This window comes from Taeniopygia guttata, chromosome 1 (assembly GCF_048771995.1).
Source record: "Taeniopygia guttata chromosome 1, bTaeGut7.mat, whole genome shotgun sequence".
NCBI classification, from domain to species: domain Eukaryota; kingdom Metazoa; phylum Chordata; class Aves; order Passeriformes; family Estrildidae; genus Taeniopygia; species Taeniopygia guttata.
Window position 1 is genome coordinate 15314711 of NC_133024.1, and position 25700 is coordinate 15340410.

Consider the following 25700-nt stretch of genomic DNA (forward strand, 5'->3'; position numbering starts at 1 on the left):
ATGCTCTCCACAGAGAGAACAACACTGAGGGGAAAGCTTTCTTTGTCTTTGTTTTATTCATTTATGATTTGCCACAATGGCTCCTGCCAGACACACAGTAACTCTCCTTTGTTGCCAGGCTTCAGGAATGTACAGCATGGATGCAGTGCAAGCGATGGCTTTCGACGGCTGCTACCATGACACGGATGAGGACATGGACCTGAGTCCCTTCCCAGAGCCCTGTGAGGAGAATGAGACCAGGGCAAGTCAAACCAACATCTCCAATGCTGACACACCTCGCTTGAAGAGGAAGAGATCTCTGAAGGGAAACGTGAGCAGGATTATTTTACAGAACAATCACGTTATTGACACGTATTCCAGGATTATATTTCCCAGTGTATATATTGTGTTCAACTTTTTTTACTGGGGTTTGTACATATGAACAAAAATTATTATGAGCTAGACTTTATTTTGTTTATGAGGGTTGCATCGTACTTCAAAAATAATGCAACAGCAGTAGAAGAAAAGGTTACAATTTTCCAAAAGAGACTTCTGCATCAAACCTGACCTGGTTTGGTTAGCAGCAAAACTCTTCATGAAAAACTCTCACGTGTCTGGGTTCTTTTCCAACTGGACTACGCAGAGCTTCACCGGGGTGACCCCATGCACAGGCTCCACTGCAGTAGCACAGCAGCTGTGTGCTCACTAAGGGAGCCCTTTGTCACCCCCTGTTTTGGTCAGCAGTCGGCACCAACCACTTTGGGATACCTTTGGGATAGCTCCTGTCCTTGGCTCACTTCCTGCATTCCAATTTTCCTGGGCAACCCCTGTGCACCTCAGCAGCCTCTGCCCTTGAATGGGAACCAGGGGGAAAATTATGGCTCAGCAGTGCAGTAGGGACCAGCAGGAGGCCAGGCTGATGGGGCTTTGTAGACTGTGCATCAGCAGCGCTTCAAGAAAACCCTTCACCCTTGTCAGCTGTCCATGACTCTCCATGCTTTGAAGAATCTGGCTCACCAATCCCTGAGGCAGCACAGGGACAACGTTCCAGACCCTGTGCACTTGCAGCCACTTCCTAGGTGGATGAGCAGCATCTCCAGCATGAGCTGTGTCCTTCATGAGTTCACCTCTGCCTCACCTCTACCTGCTGTAATCCCCTGCTTCTTGCAGAACTCTTTGGCTTAGAAACACAGGCTTTGAGTCAGACATTTTAGACAACTTTGTCAAGAGAACAAACCAACCACACCTTCGGTTCTTCTGCTTTCTGTTGCATGTAAACTTGGGGTTTTGCCTCCCTCCCTCTCGCTTTGGCTTTTGAGATTGAATGTTCCAGTGAGGAGAAGCTGTGTCTGCCCCTTGCAGCAGTGATCCCCAGCATAGTTCCAGGAAATAAAAGGAAACAGCTGTGCCAAAACAGAGACACATACAGGAAACCTGTCAGTCTCAGATGAATCCTGCGTGGAAATATCCTTAGGTTCAGGCTAAGGAGGCTGAATTAAGGATGTTCAGGGATAAACACAGAAAGTTTTCACAGCTCCAGAAAAGAATCAAGATTACTTTTGTAACTTTTCCAAATAAGGAGTGTTTTCCACTAAATTCCTTGGGTTTGTCTGTCATTTAATGAGCTGAGTTTATATTTACAAAGTGAGATCAAAATCATCATTTTGAAGTTCAAAATGATCATTTGGTGACAAAAAGCGTCACAAGGTAAATACTTGGTCAAGTTTATTGGTCAAGGAAGTGGGAATAAATTTGGAAGCCTAAGTCACTCTCTGGTTTCTTTATTTATTTTATTTACTTACTTTTTTTTTTTCTTGTTCAGTTTACTTATTTTCTTGCTCCCATCTTGTTTGTTCAGAGCATGATGATGTCTCTTATGTTTTTCAAAGAGTTGCATTTGTCAAGCTCCCAGATCCAGAGCTGGAGAAGTGGTGACACGGTGCCTGCTGAGTGACTGAAATCTCACGGAGTAAGCGGGACAGATCGCTGCCAAACAAATGTATCAGAGCTGAGACAGCTTTGATGCTTTTCCAGGAAATCCTGTCATGGAAAGCAGAACCATACCAGGAATGACAATGCTGGGAATGCAAAGCCAAAGGACACACAGGCTTTGGCAAGAGTAACAGCACAGCAGACCTCAAGCTGAGCAGATGTATAGTATAGCTGTATATAAAAATACACCATCACAGCCTTGCTCCTGCGCTGCCATTATGAGGCATCCTGCACAGATGTTCCAGATTGCCTGAAAAGATCCCATCTAGTTGCTCCAGATGTGTTATGTGTCTTCTAAAGTTTTCACAGGAACTAATATAACATCATTGTTTTCACATATTTTTCTGCCCTACAAGAAGTATTTGTTGTGTAGCCAACAGTGAAGCCTCAGCCTCCAATGGAGAAAAGACTCAAAATCTCTTCCCTTTTCTAAATTCCTTGCAGGATTTGCAGCAGCAGAAGCCATGCAGCACAGCATGCCCAAGCCCTGTGTAGGCTGAAGTAAACTGGTCCCCTCACATGGAGGTGTGGAGGAAAAGAGATTCCTGCCTGCATTTACCTTCTAGGCACATCTGTGCAGGTGCCAGAGAGCTGCAGAGTTGCTTTTGGTGGAGAAAGCTGTTGTTACTTTCTCCTGTGAATGAAACCATTGGCCAGGGGTTCTCCCCACCCAGAGTACAGCAGATCATCCAGTTCTACCCTCCTGCCCTGGGCAGGGATGCCTTTCATTAAACCAGGATGCTCAGACCTGACCCTGAACACTTCCGGGGATGGGATATTCACAGCTTCTCTGGGCAACCTGTGCCAGGGCCTCGCGAAATCACAGTACAGATTTTTTTTCCTAATATCCAATCTAATCCTCCCCTCTTTCAGTTTGAAGCAATTCCCCCTTGTCCTGTCACTACATGCTCTTTTAATGATGATGACATTTAACTTTTACAGCAAAGCTTATAATTTTTATCTGCATTAAGTGCAGTGACAGGGATTATATCCGGATAAATTATGCATAAAAAAATGTGTCGCTTGTATAAATAGTAAAAGATAACAAACAGTATTTCAAAGAATTATTTCTTGTCTAGAGGGGGTGCTAGAGGGCTGGCTGAACTCCCGTGACCCTCTGAAGTATGTGTTAACTTCCTGACAGGTATGGTAATAAATACTCTCAGTCAATTTGTCTCTGCAGACCAGCACGGAAATCTTTAAAAAGGTATTCACGAGTATTTCCCATTCCTGCTGGTTTTGCAGCCAGTCCCACGCGTGGGGTTTATATCCCAGAACATTTCCTGCGAGTTAAAGCACCGCAGGCATTATGTAAGTACGTACTTGGGGAGCGTTCATCCTGATGGCACTCAGGCAGTTCTCCTGAGGGTACTTTGTGGATTTTTTGGAGCTGAAATAACAGCTTGTCATGATTTCTGTGATCAGCTGAGGTGCAGGATGTGGTCTCACTATTTTTAACATCTGCTGCTACACCCATGTGTAATAAGAAAACATCCTGTGGGAGGTAGCTTAGGTGATTCAAATTTCTAAGTCGGAGCAACTTCATTCTTAAAAGGTTTCATAATTCTTCAAGCTGTCGGTACACAAGAATAAAGCTTTAGTAAAGCCTACCTAACATCTTTTTCTGATATCATTCGCCAATGTAAACTAAACCATTAGCGGGCCTCTTTAGTAAAGGTAATTCAAAATACTTCTGGAAGTTTTCATGTGCTCGGTAAGGATTCTGAAGATTTCTTTGGGGCAGCTTCAGAGGGACTCTGGAACAGGATTTTGGTCCGGGAAAAGATCGCGTAGCTAAACGCCAGACACCATTGCGTATACGAAGCAAAAGTGAATCCTCTGAATAACTTCAGCGGAGACACTGTTGCGTTCCTGTTGCAGTACCCACAGGAATAGCACTGGAACAGCGCTGTGTTTCCTTCCGACCGCCCGGAAGCGGCTCCTCCCGTGACACCCAGCGCGGCAGCGACCGCCCCGCTTCCACCGGCACATCCTGCGGCGGGGGCGGCCCGGCCCGGTCCGATCCATCCCGGCCCGGTCCGATCCGATCCGATCTATCCCGGCCCGCCGCCATCCCCTCCCTCCCTCCCGCAGGGTGAGTGCGGGCTGCGGGCACGGGAGGGGAAGGCACGGGAGGGGTGGCGGCGGGGCCGCCGCGTGTCCCGGGGCCGCCATGCCCGCCCGTGGTCCCGCTGCTTCCCGGGGAGCGAGTCCCGCCGCTGCCGGGCCGTGCGGAACGCGCGCTGTGTCTCTGTGCGGGGACACCGGTGACAGCAGCTGTCCCTGAGCGAGCAGCCCCTTCTGCCGCTCGGTTCTTGCTCCAGCCCTGCCGAGAGGGAGCTGCGGGTGTGGGGAGGTGGGAAATGGGACCGGAGCCGGGGCCCCTGGAGAGCTGCACCCAGCTCTGGGGTGCCCAGCACGGGAAGGACCCGGAGCTGTTGGAGCGAATCCACCACAATGACCAGAGAGCTGCAGCACCTCTGCCGTGAACACAGGCTGAGAGGGCTGGGCTGGTTCAGCACGGAGAAGAGAAGGTTCTCCAAGGATATTCTTTCAGTACTTAAATGCTGTAAGAGAGATGAAGACCTTTTACCAGGGCCTGTAGCAACCGGCCAAGGGTGAATGGTTTTACATTGTAAGGGAGTAGGTTTAGATTGGATACAGGGGAGGATTTTTTCCAGTGAGGTTAGTGAGGTCCTGACAGCTTGCCCAGAGAAGTTGTGGCTGCTCCATCTTCTGGAGGTGCTCAAGGCCAGGTTGAATAAGGCTTTGACCAAATAGACGGAGTGGGAGATGTCCCTGCCCATGGCAGGGGGCTTGTGCCAGGTGATCTCTTCCAACCCAAACCAGTTGTTGGTTTGCAGTTGTGATAAATAACAAAACACTACAGAGAAGCACATGGTGTAAATGAAGCAGAGTTCTGTGAACAGTACCTATGTGAATTTAACTTCATTAGATGAATCTGAGTGAGCTGAGAGGTTGAAATGATGGCTTTAGGTCTGGAATTCAAAACCATCAATTCAGGGTGGTTGCATTTGTGTTCCTGACATTTGGGGAACGCCAGTTTTAGATCCTAGTGTCAGCAGCATATTCAGATCTTGCTGCCAACCAGGGACTAATTTTCAGTCTTTAATTTTTTTAAGCATTCCCTTGCCCCATGTAGAACAGTGGCTTCCTGCTGCTGGGAATGTCCATCCTGCTGGGAAGGTGGTGATGTGAGTTCCCTCCTGCAGGACTGAGGTGACCACAGGTTACTATTGAGGGACAGGAACTGCTGATGAAGCATTGCCCAGGAGCTGGGGGATCAGCAGGGTGTCCTGCTGCACTGGAGAACTTGCTGCTGCTTGGAAATGCCACAGCTGGAGTTTAGGTCTCAGGATAAGGGATCTGTGCAAGTAAAAGCATCTCAGTGCATTGATAGCATTTGCTTTTGGGGAGTAAAGGTGCTATTTTTATTCAGAAGTGAAAGCATCAGCATGTTCTGACTCCTCATGGGTTGGATTCTCAGACTTGCTCAGACGTGCCCAGAGTCAGTTTGGGTTGGCCAGCCCCGAGCTGGCTGCCAGGCTGTGCTGCTCCAGGGTTGGGCTGGCTCATCCTCAGGATGCTTAGCTCAGCTCCCCAGGCAGGCTTCTACTGCTGCTCTGGGGGAGGAAGTGCTGGAGCAGACTCAAGGCAAGTCTGTCTGCACATGGTTTAGACCTACTGTTAACTCAATTTGTACCTTAAGATTCCTGAGAACTTGGCAGCTAAAACATTTGTGAATTTACTTTTTTATTCTTGCATAATTCTGCACGACATACTGTGGAAAAACAAAGTAAATGACTTTCAGCTTTAAAATTAAATGTCTGTACTTGTATGAAATAATTATTTTTATTCTGCATAAACCAAAGTTTGACAGCTTGGCAGAAATAAAAGCAGAATCTTGGCATTTTGGTCTTTAAACTGGTACATTTTACAAGTTTTAAGCTTGTAGGTTTAGTAATTACATAGCATCAACAGAAAGGCCTAACAATGTTCCTCTTTTGTAAACTGTTCCTGTTGAAGGATATGTAATAAGAATACAAGTTTCTGATCCTGCTCCCTCTCTCCACCTCCCTCTGCATGTTGCCACTCAATCTCTTAAAGCTGAGTTGATTAAAAAAAAAAATAATAATTTGGAAGCTCTTGCTACCTGTCAACTTGCCCACAGGTTCTCTGTAAGGGTGGGGGGGTTCCTGCATGGGTAATGATCCATTGGGTTCCATCACAGCTGGGAGCAGTTAGTGAGCTCCTGAAGCCACAGCTGTTCCCAGTGTACTGTGAAATCCCCCTGGACAGGGCAGGAGCTGCTGCCCTGGGCCTGTGACCTCTTGAGGTTGTGTTTTGCTGATTGTTCTGGGTTTCTCTCCCCTTGGACAGGAAGATGCCCAAGAAAGGAGGGAAGATTGCAGACGTGGCAAAGGAAACACAGGCTCAGTGCAAACGGCCCAGGTTGGATGCAGCTGGTTCTCCATTAGTCCTGAGTTTTGAGAGCCCAGACAGCCTCTTCAGGAGCCTGATCTCTCCCATTGGAGAAGAGGAGTTTTTCAGGGACTACTGGGAGCAGAAGCCACTTCTTGTTCAGAGGAATGATGTCCTGGTGGCTGCTTACTACCAGTCCCTGTTCCAGCTGTCACACTTGAAGGAGCTGTGCAGCCAGGGCCTGTACTACGGGCGGGATGTGAATGTCTGCAGGTGTGTCAATGGGAAAAAGAAGGTTTTAAATAAAGAAGGTAGAGTGAATTACATGCAGCTGAAGAAGGATTTTGACCAGAAAAAGGCAACAATACAGTTTCATCAACCTCAGAGATTTAAGGTGGGATTGTTTCATTGTAATTAACACCTGTTTTGTAATGTGGTGTGGCTTTTGCTGAGTGGCACTAGACATGGCTTTATATCTGTCCCCAGGGGAGGTTGGCATTGATGACCTGCTGGAATCTTTACATGAACTGTATTAAAACACGGTTTATACTTCTGCACTGCCCAGCATATTCCAGTGCTCTGCAGTAAGAACAAAGTGTGATTCATGCTATAATGTTTTTCTGTAGTATTAAGTATGCTTTTTAAATGCATATAATTGGTCGTTAGGCATCTGTGCTTAGATTATCTCTTTGCTCCACTTGTTCCTTGTGCAAACGGGTTTTGTACCACTTCCCTTTAATCAAGGATGAAGTGTGAAACCATGTCAAGTGCTTCCAGAACACTCCACCATTCTTGCCAGTGGATTAACATTGAACTGCACCATGGAAGTGACCACCCCATTTTAGCTGAGTGTCCTCAGTCTTTGTGTATGGGAGGGAAACAGTGGTGCTGCATTGTTGTAAAGGACTTGGATACTTGAAGTTACTTTGATTTAGGCAGTCCTTTTTTGTCCCTTTTTAGGCAGTCTAATTGTGAGGTGGGCCCAAATAAGGACTCAAATACACAGCTGAGTCCCACGTGTAGTGCCACTGACTGATCTCAGTTGTTGGCATCTCCTGATGTTTCCCTGTCACATGTTGGGTATTGAGGAGTAAAGTTTGTACTTGAATATTCCCAAGCAATTGGAGTCATTTGTAAAAGATGTCTGACCTTTGTGTTATTCTCTCTTAGATGCAGATGGGATGATGGGAGCTTTATTCTGCTCTGTTTAGCCTGATTTTTGCCTGGTTTTGCATACTGAAGTTGGTACAGGGAAGAGAGCAAACATCAGTGTTCTGATGGGACACCAGAGTTTTTGGCTTTCCCATTGCTTCCATGGCAGATCTTCTTTGCTAGTGCAATGCTTGCCTTGAGGAGAAGCTGCTTCCCAGGCTGTGTATTCCTGTGGGGATGTCACCATTCTTCCTCAGTGATGGGCTGGTGGCAGCCAAACTTGGCTGAGCTCTTCAGGAGTAACAGCATCTATTTTTTTTTTTTTTTTTTTCCTTTTTAATAGGAGGAGCTGTGGAAGATTCAGGAGAAGCTGGAGTGTTACTTTGGGTCTCTGGTGGGCTCCAATGTTTACATCACTCCCCAGGGGTCTCAGGGCCTTCCCCCTCACTACGATGATGTCGAGGTAGGACAACACCACCTTGTCTGTGGGACCCTTTGTGGGCTTCTGGCAGTGGATGCCTCTGTGTGTGCTTCCACCTCTTCCCCACAATAAACAATCAAGAAAGAGTTCTGGTTTTCCACAGAAAACTTAGGGTAATTATTTGCAAGTGTTTCCTTATGTATTTTTGCTGAAAGTGTACTAACAATAATGGCTAAGTTTAAGTGACTGGAGAGGAACAGGGATTTCCAAATTCAGGATAAAACAGATCACAGTTCACAACTCTTCTCTCTGTTGTCTCTAAATAGAGTACAAGAATTTAGTTCAAATGTTAATTTCTGCATTTAGATATCTAAAAGGTAATATGAAAGGAATTGCATTTGCTATGCTGGGGAGTAGCTGGGAGCAGGGAAGGGGAAAACCTGTATTTGTCAGAAAAGCAACCTCTGCCAGTATTTCTGTCCCTGGTTCTGGCTTGATTCCCCAGACTTGGTGAGTCAGAAGATAAATTAAAATACCTGATGAGCTGGATGTGTGAGGGGCAGCAGGGCTTCCTTAGGCCACCCCCCAAAATTTGGATTCATGGTCTTTTGCAGGTGTTCATCCTCCAGCTGGAAGGAGAGAAGCACTGGCGGCTCTACAAACCAACGGTGCCTTTGGCTCGGGAGTACAACGTTGAGCCAGAAGAGAAGATTGGGAGTCCCACACATGAATTCATATTAAAGGTTTAATTGCTTTTAATTCATATTAAAGATTTAATTTAATTGCTTCAGGTGGTCTGGGCTCTGGTAGCAAGGATCTTAGAAGTAGTTGATGTGACCAAGTTTAAAGACCATAAGGTTAAAATTGAATTACATTTCATCAGTATTGCTCTATGAATGCTCTCTTTGTGCTGGTGTTTATAAGAAAAGGCATGAGAAAACGGATTTTTTCCTTTGTGGAGGCAATTTCATGTGCTTTGCACTTCTTTTTTGTCTCAACTTCCCTGATCTATATTATTTTCTGTGGAGATATTTTAATTTACATAGGTGAGAAGATAGGGGAGGAGGAAGGTTCTACTTGTTTAAGTGTTTTTACTAACATTTTCAGACGATTTGACTTTTCTTGTGACACACTGGCCTTGCCTTTTGATATGATCTGAGCAAATTCCCAGGGCACTGAATTACCAACAGATTCATCTCAGCTGCTTTGTCCCCTTCCTGTGCATGTTCTAGCATGCTAAAAGCTCGTGTTTGCAGACAGGTGAAGAGCAAATATTGACAGTAGGTTGCTTTATGTTATTAAAGTGTACATTGGAGAATTGCTCAGTCTTGTGATTTTTAAAGAATATATATTGTCAGTCTGTCTGCTCAGAGTTATTTTCTCTGGACTACAGTAAGGTTTGACCAAGAGGCCTAAATGTATCAATTCTCATTCATTTTCCTGCAGCCAGGTGACTTATTGTACTTCCCAAGAGGGACTATTCACCAAGCTGACACTCCTCATGGGATCTCCCATTCAACACACGTGACCATCAGCACCTACCAAAACAAGTAATTCCTCTTTATTTCTTGTTTTGTATGGTTTTCCTTTGCCAGATGATGTTTGTGAGTTGTACAGACCTGAAGCTGGTGCTTCAAAGAAGTGATGTCCTATTTCTTAAAAAAAAAAAATATTGTAATGAGCTCTGCTTGAGTCGTTACTGTGTTCATCCTATCCAGCCCTTGTGTGGTTTGTTTTCCTGTGGGTATCACAGGGATAGGGCATGTCAGCTTCCCCCCAGAGGTGGAGAATGGAATACACCCCACTACTACATAGGTGCCCTGCTGTTAGGGACAGAATCTAAGTGTTGAGGTAGCAGTAATTAAAGGTTTGGGGGAAAGAGGGGAGGGAGACCATTGTTGTTTGAAGCAGTCTCTTTGCCAGGTTTTCATGCAGCAAGCTTGATTGCTTTTTAATTGCTTTATTTATTATTTACCAGCTGGAGACTTTAATGTGGAAGATAGTGTTACAACTGCAAACTGACTACTGTCTTTAAAAAAAAACCCTCACCCATGGCTGAAGTTGCTGTTCATTTCATAATCCAGATAAAGAGCCACGAGTTATTCCTTTCATCAGGTTTCCTCCTGTATTTGATGGTCACCCACACCTCTTCAGACAAATTCTTCCATGCAAATACTCTCTGCTAATCTGTGTTTTTCATTTTCTACCCCATGCATGAGAGTCAGATTTCTTTTGACACAGGTCAGGTCCTTGTCCCCCCATTGAAACACTGTTATCACACAGGGAAGAATGCTGCTGCTGCCACCAGCTCTCAGGTGCTGGGCTTGGAATTATTGGTCTGAATTAGGAATTGGGAAGGATTTCTGTTAGCTGCAAAACAGGGCAGAACAAGTCTGGGCATATTTTAGATAACTGAGATAAATCTCTAACCACCAGCTGTGCCACTGTGGAAGCCCAGTCAGTGCTGCTGGTCACTCTTCCTGTGGCCAGTGTGCACAGCAGGGTTTGTCCAGCTGGATCTGTATGGATTTATTGGCCAAGCAGTGCTGGGAAGCCAAGGATTCAGCTCCTTCTAATGGGATTGCTGGAGATTTGCAGCCTTGTGTGGAGGCAGTGCAGTTTCTCCATGGCTGCACCAGCCCAGGGCCAGTCCAGTGCGTGACTTGTCAGGAGCACATTCCTTGGGGATGTCTGTCATGGCTGAGCAGAGGAGCAGGAAAAGCTTCAAGACTGCTCTTCTTCCAAGGTTAAAAAGTGGAATCATCGTCCATTAAGGTTATTGGCAATGAAGTGTAAGAGCCTTCCTCTGCCCCTGCTGTCAGCAAGTGTACGTAAAAGCAGCAGCAGTTCTGGTGTTTTGATTTGGTTTGTAGATGGAAGTATGATGTGGAAACATTTCATTGGAAAAATGAAGAGAATTTGAAAATAGCTGTGAAGGTGGCACTTGGAGGTATTTTTAGGCACCAAGACAAAAGGGACATCTCTGTTAAAGCAGAGTTTGTCTGGTCCAGATCCCAGTAGGCAGAGAGGATTGCATGTGTGGGATAAACAGGACAGTTTGGAAAAGCAGTGAGTAGCTGAAGGCATTTGTTGGCAGATGAAAACTGGGGGCAAGAGAGGCACTAAAAAGTAAATGCCCAATTCCTTTTACTGGCCAGAGTTCTTTCTTCCCACTGGGGAGCAGACAGTGAAACATTTGAGTAGACATGGAAAAAAAAGAGGCTATAATAATTGTTTTACATCTTAACACTAGCTAGGAAAAAAAGTAGGATGTGTATTTTATTTCAATGCAACTATTTCAGGTTTTTTTTTTTTTTAATTATTATTCCTGTCCTTCAGCTCTTGGGGAGATTTCTTACTGGATGCAATTCCTGGCCTGGTGTTTGATGCAGCAAAAGAGGATGTGGCGCTGAGGACAAGCATTCCAAGGCAACTGCTCATGGTTAGTAGGTGGGACTCAGGGAATAATGGTGCATCCAGGTGATCTGTCAGAAAAGTTCTGTCAGGATTCTCTCCTGAATCTTTAAGTCAGTGAAGCTGTGAATTCTTGTGGGACCTCCTTATGGTGGTCCTGTCCTGCTGCTTCAGCTTTGATATGTGAACAGCTCGCGGGGAATGTGTGAAGGAAACAAACTTTGGTTTGGGACTAAGCAAAGATAAAAGAATGTCCAGATTTTCACTGCCTTGCTGCACTGCTTTAGGCCTGGTCTGTTCAGCTTGATTTCTCTGTGGATGTTTAGCAGGTGAACGCAGCTGACTGCACCAAAAAGCTGAGCAGCCTTCTGAGAAGGCTTGCAGACAGTCTGGAGAACTCCAGGGAACTGAGATCATCCGACATGAAGAAGGATTTCATCATGCACCGGTTGCCACCGTGCCTGGGATGTGACTCTGATCCTTTGACTCCAGGTAGAGTTTGAACTTCCCAAAACTGGCTGATGTGATGGTAGTGGCCAAGTCTGCCACTTAAAACTTGTAGCGTTTTATGGCAGGCCAAGGTCACAGTCTGGGCCCGGCTTTGTGTGGTGCCTGGCTCCGTGTGCGCTTGCACTCCTCTCTTGGTCAATTCCCAGTGTCTGGCAGGAGAGATGACTGTTTCCCTTAGGCTGAAATAAAGATTATCCTAGAATTAAAAAGTCTTTCTCATTGCTCCTTCCACCACAAGTTTGAGGACTTGTGGCTGTGGAAACACAGGTTAACAAAAAATCTGGCTATGAGAGAATGGGTAGTGCACAGGGGGCTCAGTTTGAAGCATGTCTGGTTTTCTTCCTTTCCTAAGGGAGAATTTATTCTTCCTAGGTGGGAAATTGCCAAAAATAGATAGCAAAATCAGACTGCAGTTTAGAGATCATGCTATCATCACCGTGGAACCAGATCAAGAGAATGCTGTAAGTAAAAGAAGCCCCCCTTGTATGCCTGGGGTGGGGAGTGGGAGGCATGAGAATTGTTGCTCTGTTGTACTAAAAGGGTTGTGCAGTTCTGCTTGGTTGGATCCTGCATCCCATTATTGCTGTTAAGAGATCCTGGGGCTGTTTGCTGAGCACATTCCAGCCTTCTGGAGGGAGGTACAGAATTATATTGTCTGTGATTCTGCATGGCTTTTATCTAAATCACGTGGGTAAGTCACTACAGCAGCTAAAATGGCCTCTCTAGCTCTTGATAATAGAGTTTTCTTTAATTTTTTTTCTATTTAAGAACATGAAGAAATTACAAAATTAGGGTTCCTGAAGAGAGGGAATTCTCTTGGTTGCATTTAGTCTTCACTATTGAGTTATCTCTGTACCTAGTGGGTGACAGTGGAACTTAATAATTGTTAATTAACTTAATTTCACAACATAGATTCTGGCTCCTTGCATCATTCTGTGTTTACTGTGCTGCTTATCTGTGAGGGTTTATTAGTATGAAATTATAGAAGTGCTTTTTTGTTATCTTAATTTTAAAAATTATGGGGGAGGGGAAATGCATAGAGTGGATGGGTTATTGTGTAAAAGTTGGTTTTGAGTTTTTTTTGTGGTTGGTTGTTTTTTTTTCCTTTATGAGTGGAATGTGTCCCTCTAAGAAAAACATACCGGAACTTTCTGACTGTCCTCCTCCATTTTATTTGTGTCCATATTGCTGTGAGACTGTGTAGGGTTGGGAGACTTTTTTCCCCAATTTTATTGCACAGCCTTCACCAAGGATTGATAATGGGCATGGGATTTTAAGAGACAGATCAGTCTCAGACTGGAGATTTATTGATGCACACCTGTTCATTAAGATTTTCCATGAGAGGTGCCTTAAATGGCCTGTTTTCTACACAGCAGCAGTCCTGTGACTCCAGCAGGGTCAGTTTTAAGGCAGAAAGTTGTAAATAGATTTATCAGAGGTGTTGGAGAGTCCTTTCTTGCTGTGGGAGGTGGCTCTTGGGTCAGTGTAGCAGTGGCCTGTGGAATTAAGGAGCTGGCACTGGAGTGAGGTGGGTGTGAGGGTGTGGATCACCTGTGACCATTTTCTCCCTGCTGTCTTTTAGGATGAAATTCGGAGGGAGATGGTTTATGTGTATCATTCCTTAAAGAACAGGAGAGAAACTCACATGATGGGGACAGAGGATGACCCTGCCAGTGAGGATGGCCTGGCACAGGTTTGTTCCTGCAAACACCCAAAATTTATCTTGCCACTGTGGGTTTGGCTGCGTTCTTCAGCACCCAGAGTACCAGGATGAGCTGACTAAGTAATGTGATCTCATGCTTAATTAAACATTTGAGATGCTAATGGGATGTCTTGTGCATGCCCTGTAGCTCCAGCAAAGCTGCTGGAGCAACTAAAAGCTTCTCTTACTTGTGTATCCTTCAGCAGGTCCTGTCTGAGGCTGCTGGAGATGTAGCACACATTCCATGGGGATCACTGCACCTCACTTCTGTCATGTTAGACCTGTGGTAGCTCCTGTATGCACTGCAACACCCTGTGTAGGGCTGCTCGCTTCAGCCTGGGGCAGGTCAGCACTGGGAGTAAAGACCTCACTCTTCCAAAATCTAATTCAGGTCTGCACAACTCCACCAAGGAGGCAGAACAGAGCACAGCCTGGCCTTGCCTTGGCCATTGCTGCAAGGCTGTTATTTCCCTTTTGAGGTAAATCTCACTGCTCCCCTAGAGCTGAGGCTGGACACTGGTACCTGAGCTGCACATAATATCCCAGGATGTTCCTTCCTGCTCTTAAAAAAGAGTGTGGGAATGAAGGTTCTCTGTGTTTCTGTGCCCAAAGACTGCATATGTCAGCTAGAACTAAAGCTCTGTGACCTTGCTAACATAATGGGAAGAGTTAGCAAGAGGGTAAATTTAAAATTTTTTTTTTCTTCTGTGCCATAACATCCCTACCTTGTAAAGTGTGCTACAGTATGGAAGAGTTACAGTTTTATTTAAACCTATTTTACTTAAAGGTATCTTTTGAGGCATGCTCTCACCAACAGGAGTGTGCTGTGGGAATGGAGCACATTCCTGCTGCTCCCTCCCCACAGCCTCACACCCTGGTGTGTAATCAAGTCACTGCACTTTGCTCAGGGGCTTTTTCTGTCTCCTTTTCCCCAGCAGACTCACGGGCTGCGCTTCCCTTTGTCATACTTGGATGCACTGAAGCAGATCTGGAGTAGCAGCACTGTTAATGTTAAAGAGCTTAACCTTACCTCAGATGCAGAGAAAGAAAACCTTGCCTTGTCACTCTGGACTGAATGTCTGATTGAAGTTCTTTGATGCTTTTGTGAATTAGCTGCTCTGGCTATCAACGATCTCTTGAGACTGAGGTTTATTAAATTAAGTTTTTTTTAATCCATCCGGCCTCTGGTTGTAGTGCTAACAAAGCATTGCAGTATCTGTACTTTGCTGCTTTCTGGTGCCAAATGTTAACTGTCCTTCCACACTTCTGGGAAACTGGGCATGGGGAAAAACAGGTAAGTGAGCCACAGCTCCAGGTGTGTGGCTGGATGAAGTCACTCTTAAGTGCCCCCAGTGCTGTGATGTCCCCTTCCCTCTGGAGAGGTGCTGGGCTGTGGAGGACATCTAAAGTTATACATGGAACAGGCTCCAAAAACTTGGGCATAAAACATTAACTTGTTTTTTTTTTTTTTTCATTTGTGAGGTACATCAGCACAAAAATCTGATTGATTGCCCTGACAGAACAAAAGCTCCCTGGTAAAAGCTGTGTGTGCTGTTCCCACAGGGAAGACTGCCCAGGAAAACCCCTTTTCCCTCAGATGCTGCCATCCTTGGAATAAACAAACAATAATATTTATCCTCTACCTCCCCCAGCACCAATTTCAAGTGACAATAACCCAAAAACCTATAGTTGGAATCTATATCTTCAATACTCACTTGAGTGGGTTTGGTGAGTCTGGTGCAGTTACTATAATACTTCATTGATTTTTAATGTGCAATCTCATGTAGCAACACATTCAATATACTTATCTGCCTTTTTTTGGCCATTGGAAAAGAAATATTTTATAGGAATGTGTTCAACATCTGCTGAAAACTATTATTAAGTTTGTTTAAAAAGAAACCAACCAGCCAAATGTTTCTCCTAAAAAGTTTTATACAGTTAAAATATACATGCGTTAGCATTTTACATTCAATGTCTTTTAAGTACAAAAGCCTGCTTTACTTTGTTATGTAACACTGAGACACCAAGTATGATTTAGTCATTCTTCATTTTAAAAACTACAGTTTTTTTACACAGGCTTTTAAAATTTCATATGGAAAGTCACATGCAGAACACTTGATGTACTGACTTATATGGAAAAAAGCTTAACAAGTGCTTTAGTTGAAAAAATATATACAAACATTTGAGCATCTTACTCAAACAGCAGATTTATGATAATTTTAGAATGTAAAATAGTAAGTGCAAGTAAATTTTTTTTAAATAGTACTAGATAGAACTCCATTTCATACAAAAATAGACATCCATATATTTTATTTCTATGGCAAACTTAAGAGTTATGTCTTTCTTTGGGGATGATCCTGTTTGAGTGCACAGCTGGCATAGCTTTTTGGAATTTCAAATATCTGTCTTCAGCTAACCTGAACTCTTTAAGTAGTCCTAGGAATACATACCCTGAATGTACAAATGCTGGAAAAAAATATTTTCAATGAAGATTAATTTAGTGCTGCTGAAGCTGGGGAGCTGAGGGACTTCTATGTCAGGTGTTCACAGTCTTCCAAGGGGCTGTGGTTGAGCCAGGAAAAAGCTTTTCTGGCTCTGTTGGAGCAATAGCTGTGGTTGCATAGTGTGGAAAGTGAGGAGAGCCCCGGCACTCCAAGCTCTGCACCATCAGTTGTCCTTGGTGCCACGATGACCCTGACGTGCAGCCATGCTGCTCTGGGAACATGAGGCCAGCCCTGGAGTGCAGGCTGCTGGCACCTTTGGAAATACATGCCGAGGTGAGTTGATTTGGTGCTGTTAAAAGCAGAGAAGACAAAGGTTTACCAGTATCATTTAGGGGGTGAAAGGCCCCTGTATTGCCTCATTTCATATGCTGAGCTGGAATTCCAAGGTGTTCCTTGGTTCAGTTCAAAAGGTGTCCTTGTGAACAAAATAAACTTCATTTTAATGAGAGATTGAGGATCACTTGGAACCTAAACAGTTTCACTTGGGACATAAAAGTCCCACTCAAGTTCCTTGAAGCTCATCAGTGCATTCACTTCTCAGTGAGCTTCCAGCAGTGTGAGAGGAAGGTAAAGACAGCATTTCTGAAGAGCCTGTCCCTTCCTATCTCTTGCACTTCCCGTGCTGCAGAACCTCTGCCTGCTCTTTTGCAGTTACCTTTCATGCTTCAGAGGAAGAGTAATGGTGACTTTCACAGGAGCAGCCTCTGCAGAATCAGCTTCCCTGCAGAGAGACATTGGAACAACCTCCCATCTTCCAGATTTGTGCAAAATTCAGTTCTTTTAGGAGCTGGTGCTTGGCATGAAGGAAAATAGAGAGGAATTGCTGCTTATGGTTCCAGTGGTGTGTGACTTCAGTAGTTGGGTTCTTTTTTCCCCTCTACATGTTGGTAGCCCACAAAAAGTCCATCTGTGGGGTGGATTTTACTCACAATATTTCAATATCCCATTTCTGTGAAGGTTTGTTTTCTATTGGCTGATTCATAATGATGTGATTCTTGTCATAATAATTTCCTCCTTAAAAACAAAAGGCAGTCATGAAGGAAAGCTTTTGAAAGAAATACTCATAAAAACTATACACAATCTTTGAGAAGCATGACTAAGTAGGAAAATCAGCTGAAAAATAGGAATTCTATGACGTAGGGGGCTGTTGTCTGTAACTGAGCAATGACAGTTTTAACCAGCCTTCTTTTTTAAACTCCTTTTCTCTTTTTGAGCTATTCTGTGGTTGGTTTTCCTTCATCACCTTGTCTTCTGTAACTTGCACTCCTTGCCATCTGCACTATCTATCTCCCCAAAGCACAACAGTTCATCTGATCAAAATAAACCTCTGGAGTCAAAAGAGAAAGGTTCTTCCCTGCCCTGCTGTTTCTTGTCCCACTGTCAAGCAACTGGACAGGAAAGGTAGGATTCAGTTCCTGACCTTAAGTACAAGGGGGGAAAAAAAAAAAAAGCTGGACTATGGAAGTTAACCTTAATCAAAAATCACACTTAAAACCTGTGAGCTTGAGAGCTTTTGTATTTAAATACCTTTAATATCAAGCACCAGTTGCTCACTGAGGTATGAACTGATGGTTCCATCCTCGTTGAGTCTCCACTTTTGCCTGTCCCTCCCATGTTCTGGCCAGAGGGCAACTTTGGCACCAGGCACGTCTCTGCCTCCGATGACATCCAGACAGGTATTGTTGGCCTAAGAAATAGGGAGAGCAGTGAGATCCAGCCTACAGAGTCCCAGTTTTTGTGCCTAACTTGTCTCAGGCACTGAGCATATGGCAGTAGATCCTGATGTAGCTGGTAAAACCCTGGGAAGCAAGCGAGGAACAGACTGTTCAACACCCGACTAGCTGCTTGATCAAATGTGCTGGTCTAGGTTACTTCATTTTTTTAAATGTTAAACCATCAGCTTTTTAAAAAATACTAATAACAGAGCATCAAGGGTAGCACTAATAGAAAGCCACTCTGAAACTCACCTTGGACTTGAGGAGCCCCCGGCAGTAGTGCCAGAGCTGGGAGTCGCTGCGGCTGCGCGGGGCCGCGCACACCGAGGTCGCCCGGATGTCCGCCAGGCTCCCAGCCACGGTCAGGTACCTGCCCTGGGCCCTGTTCCTCAGCCTCAGGTACACTGCTGGCTGCAAGGGTGAGGGGAGAGATTTACAACACAGAGATCAAGCCAATTGATGTGGGAGGGCCTCCCCTCCGCCATCCTCCCCTCCATCTATGCTCGATTTTTGTTCTCAGTTGAGGATGTTCAGTAATTTTTGGTTGGAAACCAACGTGAATGTGAAGCACACTGAGTGGTTTTTCACATGCAGATGGGCGGCTATAAACAGCAATGGCAGATAGGTCTTTTTACAAAGAATGTAATTATGGCTATAGAACTAATTCCTGTGATCTGCAAATATGCCTAGTTCAGCACATTCCAAGGGCAGTACTCCACAATCTTTTAATTCTTAAAACTTACGGAGTTACAAATCCAGCAACTTCAGCCCACCCTAACTGGAATATATGGCAGAGAAATGCACCACTCTTTTTGAACATACATGGAAAAACAGGGCACTGACCTGGTATCCCTGTTTATTGGTTTACTCAGAAAATAAAGAGGATTTTGCAGGGCAACTGCAGGGTTTGAGCTTTTGCTCTGTTATTCACTGATTTCAGTGCAAATAAAGAGCAGGGAGTTATAAAGGGCAGCTCTGTTGGAAGCCCAACTCCAGGACAGCTTTTTTTCTGGGAGCTTTAAATCTCCGTTTTTTCCATATTAAAACAAACCCTGAGCTACAGACAATAAGAACTCTCTCCTACTAAGCATCCATAAACAAAACCTGTATCAGTACAGTGTTTAGTTACTCTTTGTGGTTTAGAGACCTGAACCTTTGAATAAGACTGAAATTGGAATTACCTGGGGTGAGACAGAGAGGGAAAACCTGATGGGAACTTCATGAGCTTTGCCTCTTTTGGAAATCCAGGCTACAGCACAATAAAATTTGCTCTTGCTTCCATTTATGTTAATTATGAAACAAGTCAGTGTGGAATTGATTTCCTCATTATACTGTTATATGGCAAAAATGTAAAAATAGAGCATCCACAGAACATGCTAATGAGCAATTCTGAAAAACAAAACTTGGCACCAAGAAACTGGGAATTATTTCCATTTAGGAACCTTACACAGATCTCAATAACTGCTACAAGAGGCATTTTCTGCTTCAGCAATCTTCCAGTGAGTCCTTCTGGCTGTCATCATTAGGCCTGATTTAAGGAGTACAACACGCCTCAATGTGCTTGGTGGTAGAACTGATACCTGTGCACAAACCCCTGTCCATAAAACCCCATTTTCCTCACTCAGTCCTACAGTACCTGCTTCACAGGACGAAGGGAGCCAATCACTTTCCAGCCACTGTGTTCACTCCAGTTTGAAATCCCCCTGGGCTCCAGCAGAATCTGCCTGCCTAAAAAATTGCATCCCTCGTAGGCGATCCATCTGGATACACAAAACAGAACGTGGAAGGGCACTTGTTATCCACAGTAAAAGTAAACTGCAGGTCAGAGCTGTGCTCTTGGAAGCCCCCAAAGCTCTACACAGTGATGCCTCTCTCTGTGCTGCAAAATGCCATCCATCCATCCATTTCAGTGCGATGACTGCCTTCTGTTGAAATTCAGCCCTGTTTTCTGTCTGTCTGCCTAAAATTTTCAGATTACACTTCCCATCTCCCCTCTCCCCCTCCATTTTTTCCCCCAAAAAAGGAGAACCTCTGCATGAGCCCAGAGATGGGAATAATGCTGGTTTCAGCCAGGCCTGTTAGGAAACCAGGGAGCCACACTTGCAGCTTTGCCTGGTTGTGTACATTAATTATGAGAGGATCTCTTCTGAAGTTTTTGTACAGTTAAAGCTTTTTATACAATTCCATTTGTCTGAAAACACATTACAGGTATTCACTCCAAACCCCCACACCCTGCTGCAGCAGATTTTCCTGTCATGAATACACCATGGACGTGGCTGAGTCCTGTGACACCCAGTTAAAGCACTGGCTCATACAGACCCCTTGTTATCTGGGCATCTGCTCAGTAAATGCTGCTCACAAAGGCAGCCTCAGGAGTACAGATCCCTTCTGTTTGTATCAATAGCACATTACTGTGTGGACAGTGACTCCTAAATGCCTGGCTCATTAACTCCTCTGAGCACAAAGGAAAAGCTGGTTTCCCAGGTTACCTGTTGTAGAGGTCAGCTGCCAAGAACATGAGGGATAGCTGTGCTCTGAGTCAGAGAGGAAACACCCACAGCCTCACAGCACCTGGAATTGCCTTTGCCCAGTGCCCACAACTCAGAGAAACTGAGAGCCAGCCCTGCTCAGGGTTCCATGGAGGCTCAACTGTGCCAGCTGTGAGCTGCCTGGCAATGAGGCTGGCTCCCTGTTTCTTCAAACCAAGTCCACACCTCCTGACTAACCTGAGCGCCCCTGTGTCTTCCTTATACTTTGAACACAATCCTGCCTTTTTTCCACTTGCAATGGTTTCTGTCAAGGCGCTGTTAACATTACTCTTGGAGCATCAACAGTCTCACATGGAATGCAGTCTCAGAGCAGACATTTATAGGGAACAGAGAGGGGAAAGACAGTGATCACTATCTGAAGCCGGGTTGGGCTCCTGGCATTCAGTGACATAGGCAAAAGCCACCTCTGCTCTCACACAGGCTGTGCCACCTCTCCCACACCCCTGAGAACCCCAGCAACCTTTGCCAAGGCAGATTCCAGGTTTGTGCCTTACTGAGGTGGCCAGTTGCTCAGAAAGAAGCCTTTTTTACAAAACTCTTTGCTATTTGCCTAAAGCCAACAGCAGCCTTTGGGACCAGGAGCCAAAAAACCCTCTAAATCTGCCTTCCTGAACTCTGAATCCCAGATAAGGCAAACAAACCCTCTAGAACATCCTACAATCACCTGACAGTCTCAGCCTTTAGGCTACCTGTTGCTGTGTGGGATGGGGACAGGCTGTGGAGGTCTCTTGTGAACTGTTAAATACACTGCTATACTTTACTTAACAGGTGTGGTGCTCTGTGGCTAACACAGCACATGGCACAATGAAAATGACACAGGTAAACCATGGAAAATCAACACAGTAAAAATCAACACACCAGAAATCTCTTGCACAGTTCAAGTCAGCTCAGACTTCCCCCTCAATGATTTTTGCTTTGCTTTTAGTGAAGCTGTGCAAGACAATTTTTCACAACTCAGAACAGGTTTTTATGTTTCACTGGTTCAGGAAAAAATCCACAATGCAAGCACGAAGTGTTTGAGATGAAACAAGGATCAGTGCAAGATGGGCTTCGTCAAACACAAAGAAGATGACTGGAGGGCACTGGAACTGAAACCCAAGTGCACAGGTGAATTTGCACACATGCTTAGAGCAAAGAGCATCATTTTAGCTATGGATAATTTTTTATCACAAAAGTTGTGAGAATTTTTACTAATAAAACACTTTAGAAAAAGGCCCATCCCAAAACATATTTATCTTTTTGGCCAACTTAGGTTTTGCAGACTTTGCTGGGAAAGCCTAAGAAAGGCAAAGGGAGAAATGCAAAGGGGCAGACCAAAGGCTGAGTGTAATGCAGCCATGGCAAAGGATGGTGCAGTGGCCATTGCTGCTGAGCTGCTGCTTTGCAGCCAGCATTTACCAGAGTGTGAAGTGGGGGAGCCTCCACAGCTGTGTTACACCATCCTTGGGAAATCTTTACTCTCTTTCCTAGGAAGCATCGAAAAGAGCTCAGAGGAAATGCAGCCTTCCTCCCCTGAACCTATCCCAGGGACAGGGAGGCACCCAACCTGGCTTGGACACCTAAAAATGAGCGGAAAGATGCAGGAGGGGCTGGCCTGTTGCATTCACTCTCCTGTGCTTTCTTGCCACGTGGTCCAAAGCCATCACCCTTCCTTCAGTCAACTGCTGGGGCAAAGGAATTGAATTTCCAGACAACACACACTTCTGTATTTTCAGCAAAGGTTCAGGATGGAAGTGGCACAAATGTTGGGAACTTTTGTGAACTGGTAAAGCTCTGTGGGGAAGCTTATGTTCTCTATTCTCTCAAGAAAATTAAAGCCTTGCCCATGTGGAAAGGTCAAACATAAACATAAATGTGTGTCCCATTAGGAGAACAGCAGTTTCCAGCCACTCTGAGTTGCAGGATGAGACTCTGCAAGTTATGTGTTGCTGCTGTGGGTGTGGAGGCTGAAAACCTGGCTGAAAACAGAACATTTGGGAGCTCTTCCAAAAGGTGAAAGGGAGAGCTGTGGAAGAGGTTAGAAGATCACTTCTGCAGATGTAAAAGGTTTTCACAGAAGAACCTGGGTTACATTCACACTCCTGGAGAAGGGTTAAACTAGTAACAGAAGCAAATTACTGTTCCAGCCGATAGATCCACCCTGAGCTCCTCTCAGAAGCTGCTGCTTCTCTGGCAGCCAGTCAGCACATCAAGCTTCCCTGAGCCACTGCAGTAGTTTAAATCACTGCAGTTTATAGCTGGCATTTTACAGCCTGTTAATAAAGGCACTCTGAGTTTACACTACCTGCCTTGTAAAGTCTGTGCTTCAGAACAGAAGAATGTAAACCACCCCATGAACAAGGCAATAATCATGAGACACTGTTAGCTCCTACAGTGCAAAACTGACAGGGGTATTTTTTCCATACTTACAATCCACTTCTCACCCACACAGACTGGGTGTAAAAATGAAGGTCCTCATTCAAAACAGAATTGACTGGTTCACTGAAGTGCAGCTCTCTGCCCTTGCAGCATTCCAGGCTGAACAGACTAATGGAAGGCTCAGCAAAAACCTGGAGGAGGAAGAAGGAGGTTGAAAAATCACAAAGTTTTAGTAGGAATAGTCCAACTTCAGTCGTTAGATATGATGCAGACATTGGCCCACTTCAGTTGAATTTCCTACAATGCTTTTGTGGGTTATCTTGTGCTCCCTTAGCAAACATAACAACAAGGGAAAACCCCAAAGCACACAGAGCTGAAACAAACTTCATTTATCAGCAGCTTTGTCATCAGTGTAGTGCCCCACTGACACAGGCCAGGCACAGAGTCACCAGTGATGCAGAGGCCTCTGTTTGGAAAAACTCATTTTAAGCCAATTTGTATCATCAGGGTCTTGACTGCTTCTCCAAAATCTACTTTATTTACTTATTGATGGAACATGCACTGAAAATAGTGAGTCAAATCAAAGTCTATTGTCCACAGACTTCAATTAGCTGTAGTTCACTGCCAACATTTTAAGGAGCTATAAATCATAAAAGGTCAGAAAGGTCAACTAAAAAGTTCTCGGTGTTTTTAACAGACATTCCTATTTTTTTTTGCTAATCTTGAAAGAAGAGCATAATAAGTAAATTCTATAATTTCATGTAGAATTGAAACATTTTTCACTTAATGTCCTTTTCTACAGTTGACTGCCTATGAAAGCAAATAAAATGATCATTTTGCGTGAAAATGTGGTGTAGCTATAACGCCAGCAGAAAAACAGAGGAAGCAGATTTAAATACACAAATTCCGTGCCCTACTACAAGGAACACTTGTACAATGCTTCAGCATTTTTAACCTAAAAGCAGAAGCAAAAGTACTTGCAGTTTACACCTGGAAAGGAAGAGGGAGCAGCTCTGACTAACTCAGTGAGCTGCCTCTCCAGGAAAGGCACGTTCCTTTAGGAGATGTTATCCTGAGAGAGCTGGCTCAGGCAAAATCTGGGATTTCTCCTGCAGCAAAGACATGGCCTCAGGTGAATTAAATGAAACAAAATCTTGAATTAAAATTGACACAGGCACTGAGTAATTAAGGAAAATTAATTCTCATGTTTGAAGAGGCACATGCAGTGTAGGGAAGTGTCTCTGAAAAGCTCAGGGGTGTGTCAGGACATATGAATTTGCTTGACACTGACTCAGTGCAGTTGGTATGCAGCTGGCTGGTCAGTCTGCTCAGAGATTGCCTTCCTCTGCCAGCCAGTGCAGGGACAGCCCAAGTCATGCAACACTGCAGGGACAGAGAGCTCACTGACACATTTGGAAGAAGAGCTTGGGATCATCCACTCAGAGAGATTTTTAAAGCCTACTGTACTCCCAAAATCTAATGTTACACATTAGAAAGAGATTAAAACCCGTAACATTTTTATTTTGGAATGTCAGCTCTTCTGCTGGATGGGGTGGATCAGATTGACAGTGGGTGGCTAAAGGCTCACTTTGAAAGCCAGAGCAGCAGCCTAGTGCAGGCAGCTACTCCTGACGCTGCTTTGCTCAGCCAGGCAGAATCATCACACTCCTGTCTGCAAGAGCCCTGGCACTGCCTTTCACCTAAGTGGACACCAGAAGTCATGTCCAGAACAGGCCCAACAATTTTCAGCACAAAGATGTGCTGAATTCTCGTGGTGCATTGCTAACCACGAGAAACACCATTTGGCATCTGTGGTGCTGGACATTACTGCCCAATCCTAAGTAATGATCCTGCTGTTGCAACACTGAGGCTGTTAAGAGACGGGGCTGCTGTACCAGATGGACAAGTCACCTGATCCAGCATATCCATTTATGCACCAGGAACCACAGCAGCAAACTGCTGGAGTCAATTAAAATGATTCCAGCTCTGCTGTGGTTGTGAGTTTTTGGACTGAGAGCTCTGAGAACTCCCTGTCCAGCTGCTCAGAGTCCCTGACACACACACCACTGATGGCCCTGATCCCTCTGTCCCAGGGAGACTTCAGCAGAGATCAGTCCAGAAAGAAACCAGGCTGCTGTGTGTGCCAAGCCCTGAGCTCTCCTGTTCCACAGCCATATATAGAGCAATGCACTGATTCCTCACCTTCTGTATTCTCTCCTAGGCCAACAGCTGGCAGCAGTGACTTTGGCCTGGCTTTTTTCTCTGACTTTGTTTTCACAGCTCCATGGAAACTAGGAACAGTGAAAAACAAAGTTTGGGGCTAAGCTGTTAGGCTGGGAGGCATCTTGTTTCCAGCCTTTCTTGCAGAATGCTGAGGAGCACTTTCACCTTAAAGGTGTGCCAAAGACATCTATATTTACCCACTCCCATGTCTAGGTCAGCATTACTTTAGCTTCTTTTCACAGTTATTTCAAGGAAAATACCTGAAATGCCATGCTTTGGGAAAAGCTTGCCAATTGTGAGAATAACAAAACACTATGGAATTTCTTAACATGATTTTTATGTGTGAAGGAACTGACTGCCTTTGCTTAAACCAGCACCAATAACATTTTAAGAGGTTTTGCTTGTCCTGTTTTTTCATGCAACTGTTCAGAGAGAAATTTCAAGGGATTTATTATGTTCAAGAGGCCAGTGATTAAGGAAAGTTATATTTATATAGCATTTCAAGATATGAGCAGCCTTATGAACTGTTAAATACACTGCTATACTTTACTTAACAGGTGTGGTGCTCTGTGGCTAACACAGCACATGGCACAATGAAAATGACACAGGTAAACCATGGAAAATCAACACACTAAAAATCAACACACCAGAAATCTCTTGCACAGTTCAAGTCAGCTCAGACTTCCCCCTCAATGATTTTTGCTTTGCTTTTAGTGAAGCTGTGCAAGACAATTTTTC

The 25700-nt window shown here is 44.7% G+C and overlaps 3 protein-coding genes across 6 annotated transcripts in view; 2 read left to right on the forward strand and 1 right to left on the reverse strand.

The window, feature by feature from the left end:
- GABRR3 (gamma-aminobutyric acid type A receptor subunit rho3) overlaps positions 1 to 1747 on the forward strand; it is a 53801-nt gene extending 52054 nt beyond the window's left edge. For both annotated transcript variants that reach the window (XM_072923955.1, XM_072923956.1), the window contains exon 10: positions 119 to 1747. In XM_072923955.1, coding sequence (XP_072780056.1) covers positions 119 to 421 — 303 coding nt within the window. In that variant the 3' untranslated portion in view covers positions 422 to 1747. The remainder of the gene's footprint in view (positions 1 to 118) is intronic.
- Positions 1748 to 3917: 2170 nt separating this feature from the next.
- On the forward strand, positions 3918 to 14789 carry RIOX2 (ribosomal oxygenase 2). Of its 3 annotated transcripts, XM_041713665.2 has the most exons (10): positions 3918 to 4066; positions 6373 to 6808; positions 7910 to 8029; positions 8602 to 8730; positions 9434 to 9537; positions 11327 to 11429; positions 11728 to 11893; positions 12284 to 12372; positions 13494 to 13604; positions 14549 to 14789. In XM_041713665.2, the coding sequence occupies exons 2-10, from the start codon at positions 6377 to 6379 to the stop codon at positions 14708 to 14710; spliced, it is 1416 nt and encodes a 471-aa protein (XP_041569599.2). In that variant the 5' UTR covers positions 3918 to 4066; positions 6373 to 6376; the 3' UTR covers positions 14711 to 14789. The 3 variants fall into 3 exon arrangements, with proteins under 3 accessions (XP_041569599.2, XP_072780037.1, XP_072780047.1); XM_072923936.1 differs by lacking the exon at positions 3918 to 4066 and having other exon boundaries at positions 14552 to 14789; XM_072923946.1 differs by lacking the exons at positions 3918 to 4066; positions 14549 to 14789 and adding an exon at positions 13817 to 14542.
- Positions 14790 to 15527: 738 nt separating this feature from the next.
- CRYBG3 (crystallin beta-gamma domain containing 3) overlaps positions 15528 to 25700 on the reverse strand; it is a 79853-nt gene continuing 69680 nt past the window's right edge. Inside the window, exons 18-22 of the mRNA XM_030263801.4 lie at positions 22791 to 22930; positions 19469 to 19592; positions 18085 to 18243; positions 17645 to 17804; positions 15528 to 17131 (exon numbers count right to left, since the gene is read on the reverse strand). Coding sequence (XP_030119661.4) covers positions 17043 to 17131; positions 17645 to 17804; positions 18085 to 18243; positions 19469 to 19592; positions 22791 to 22930 — 672 coding nt within the window. The 3' untranslated portion in view covers positions 15528 to 17042. The remainder of the gene's footprint in view (positions 17132 to 17644; positions 17805 to 18084; positions 18244 to 19468; positions 19593 to 22790; positions 22931 to 25700) is intronic.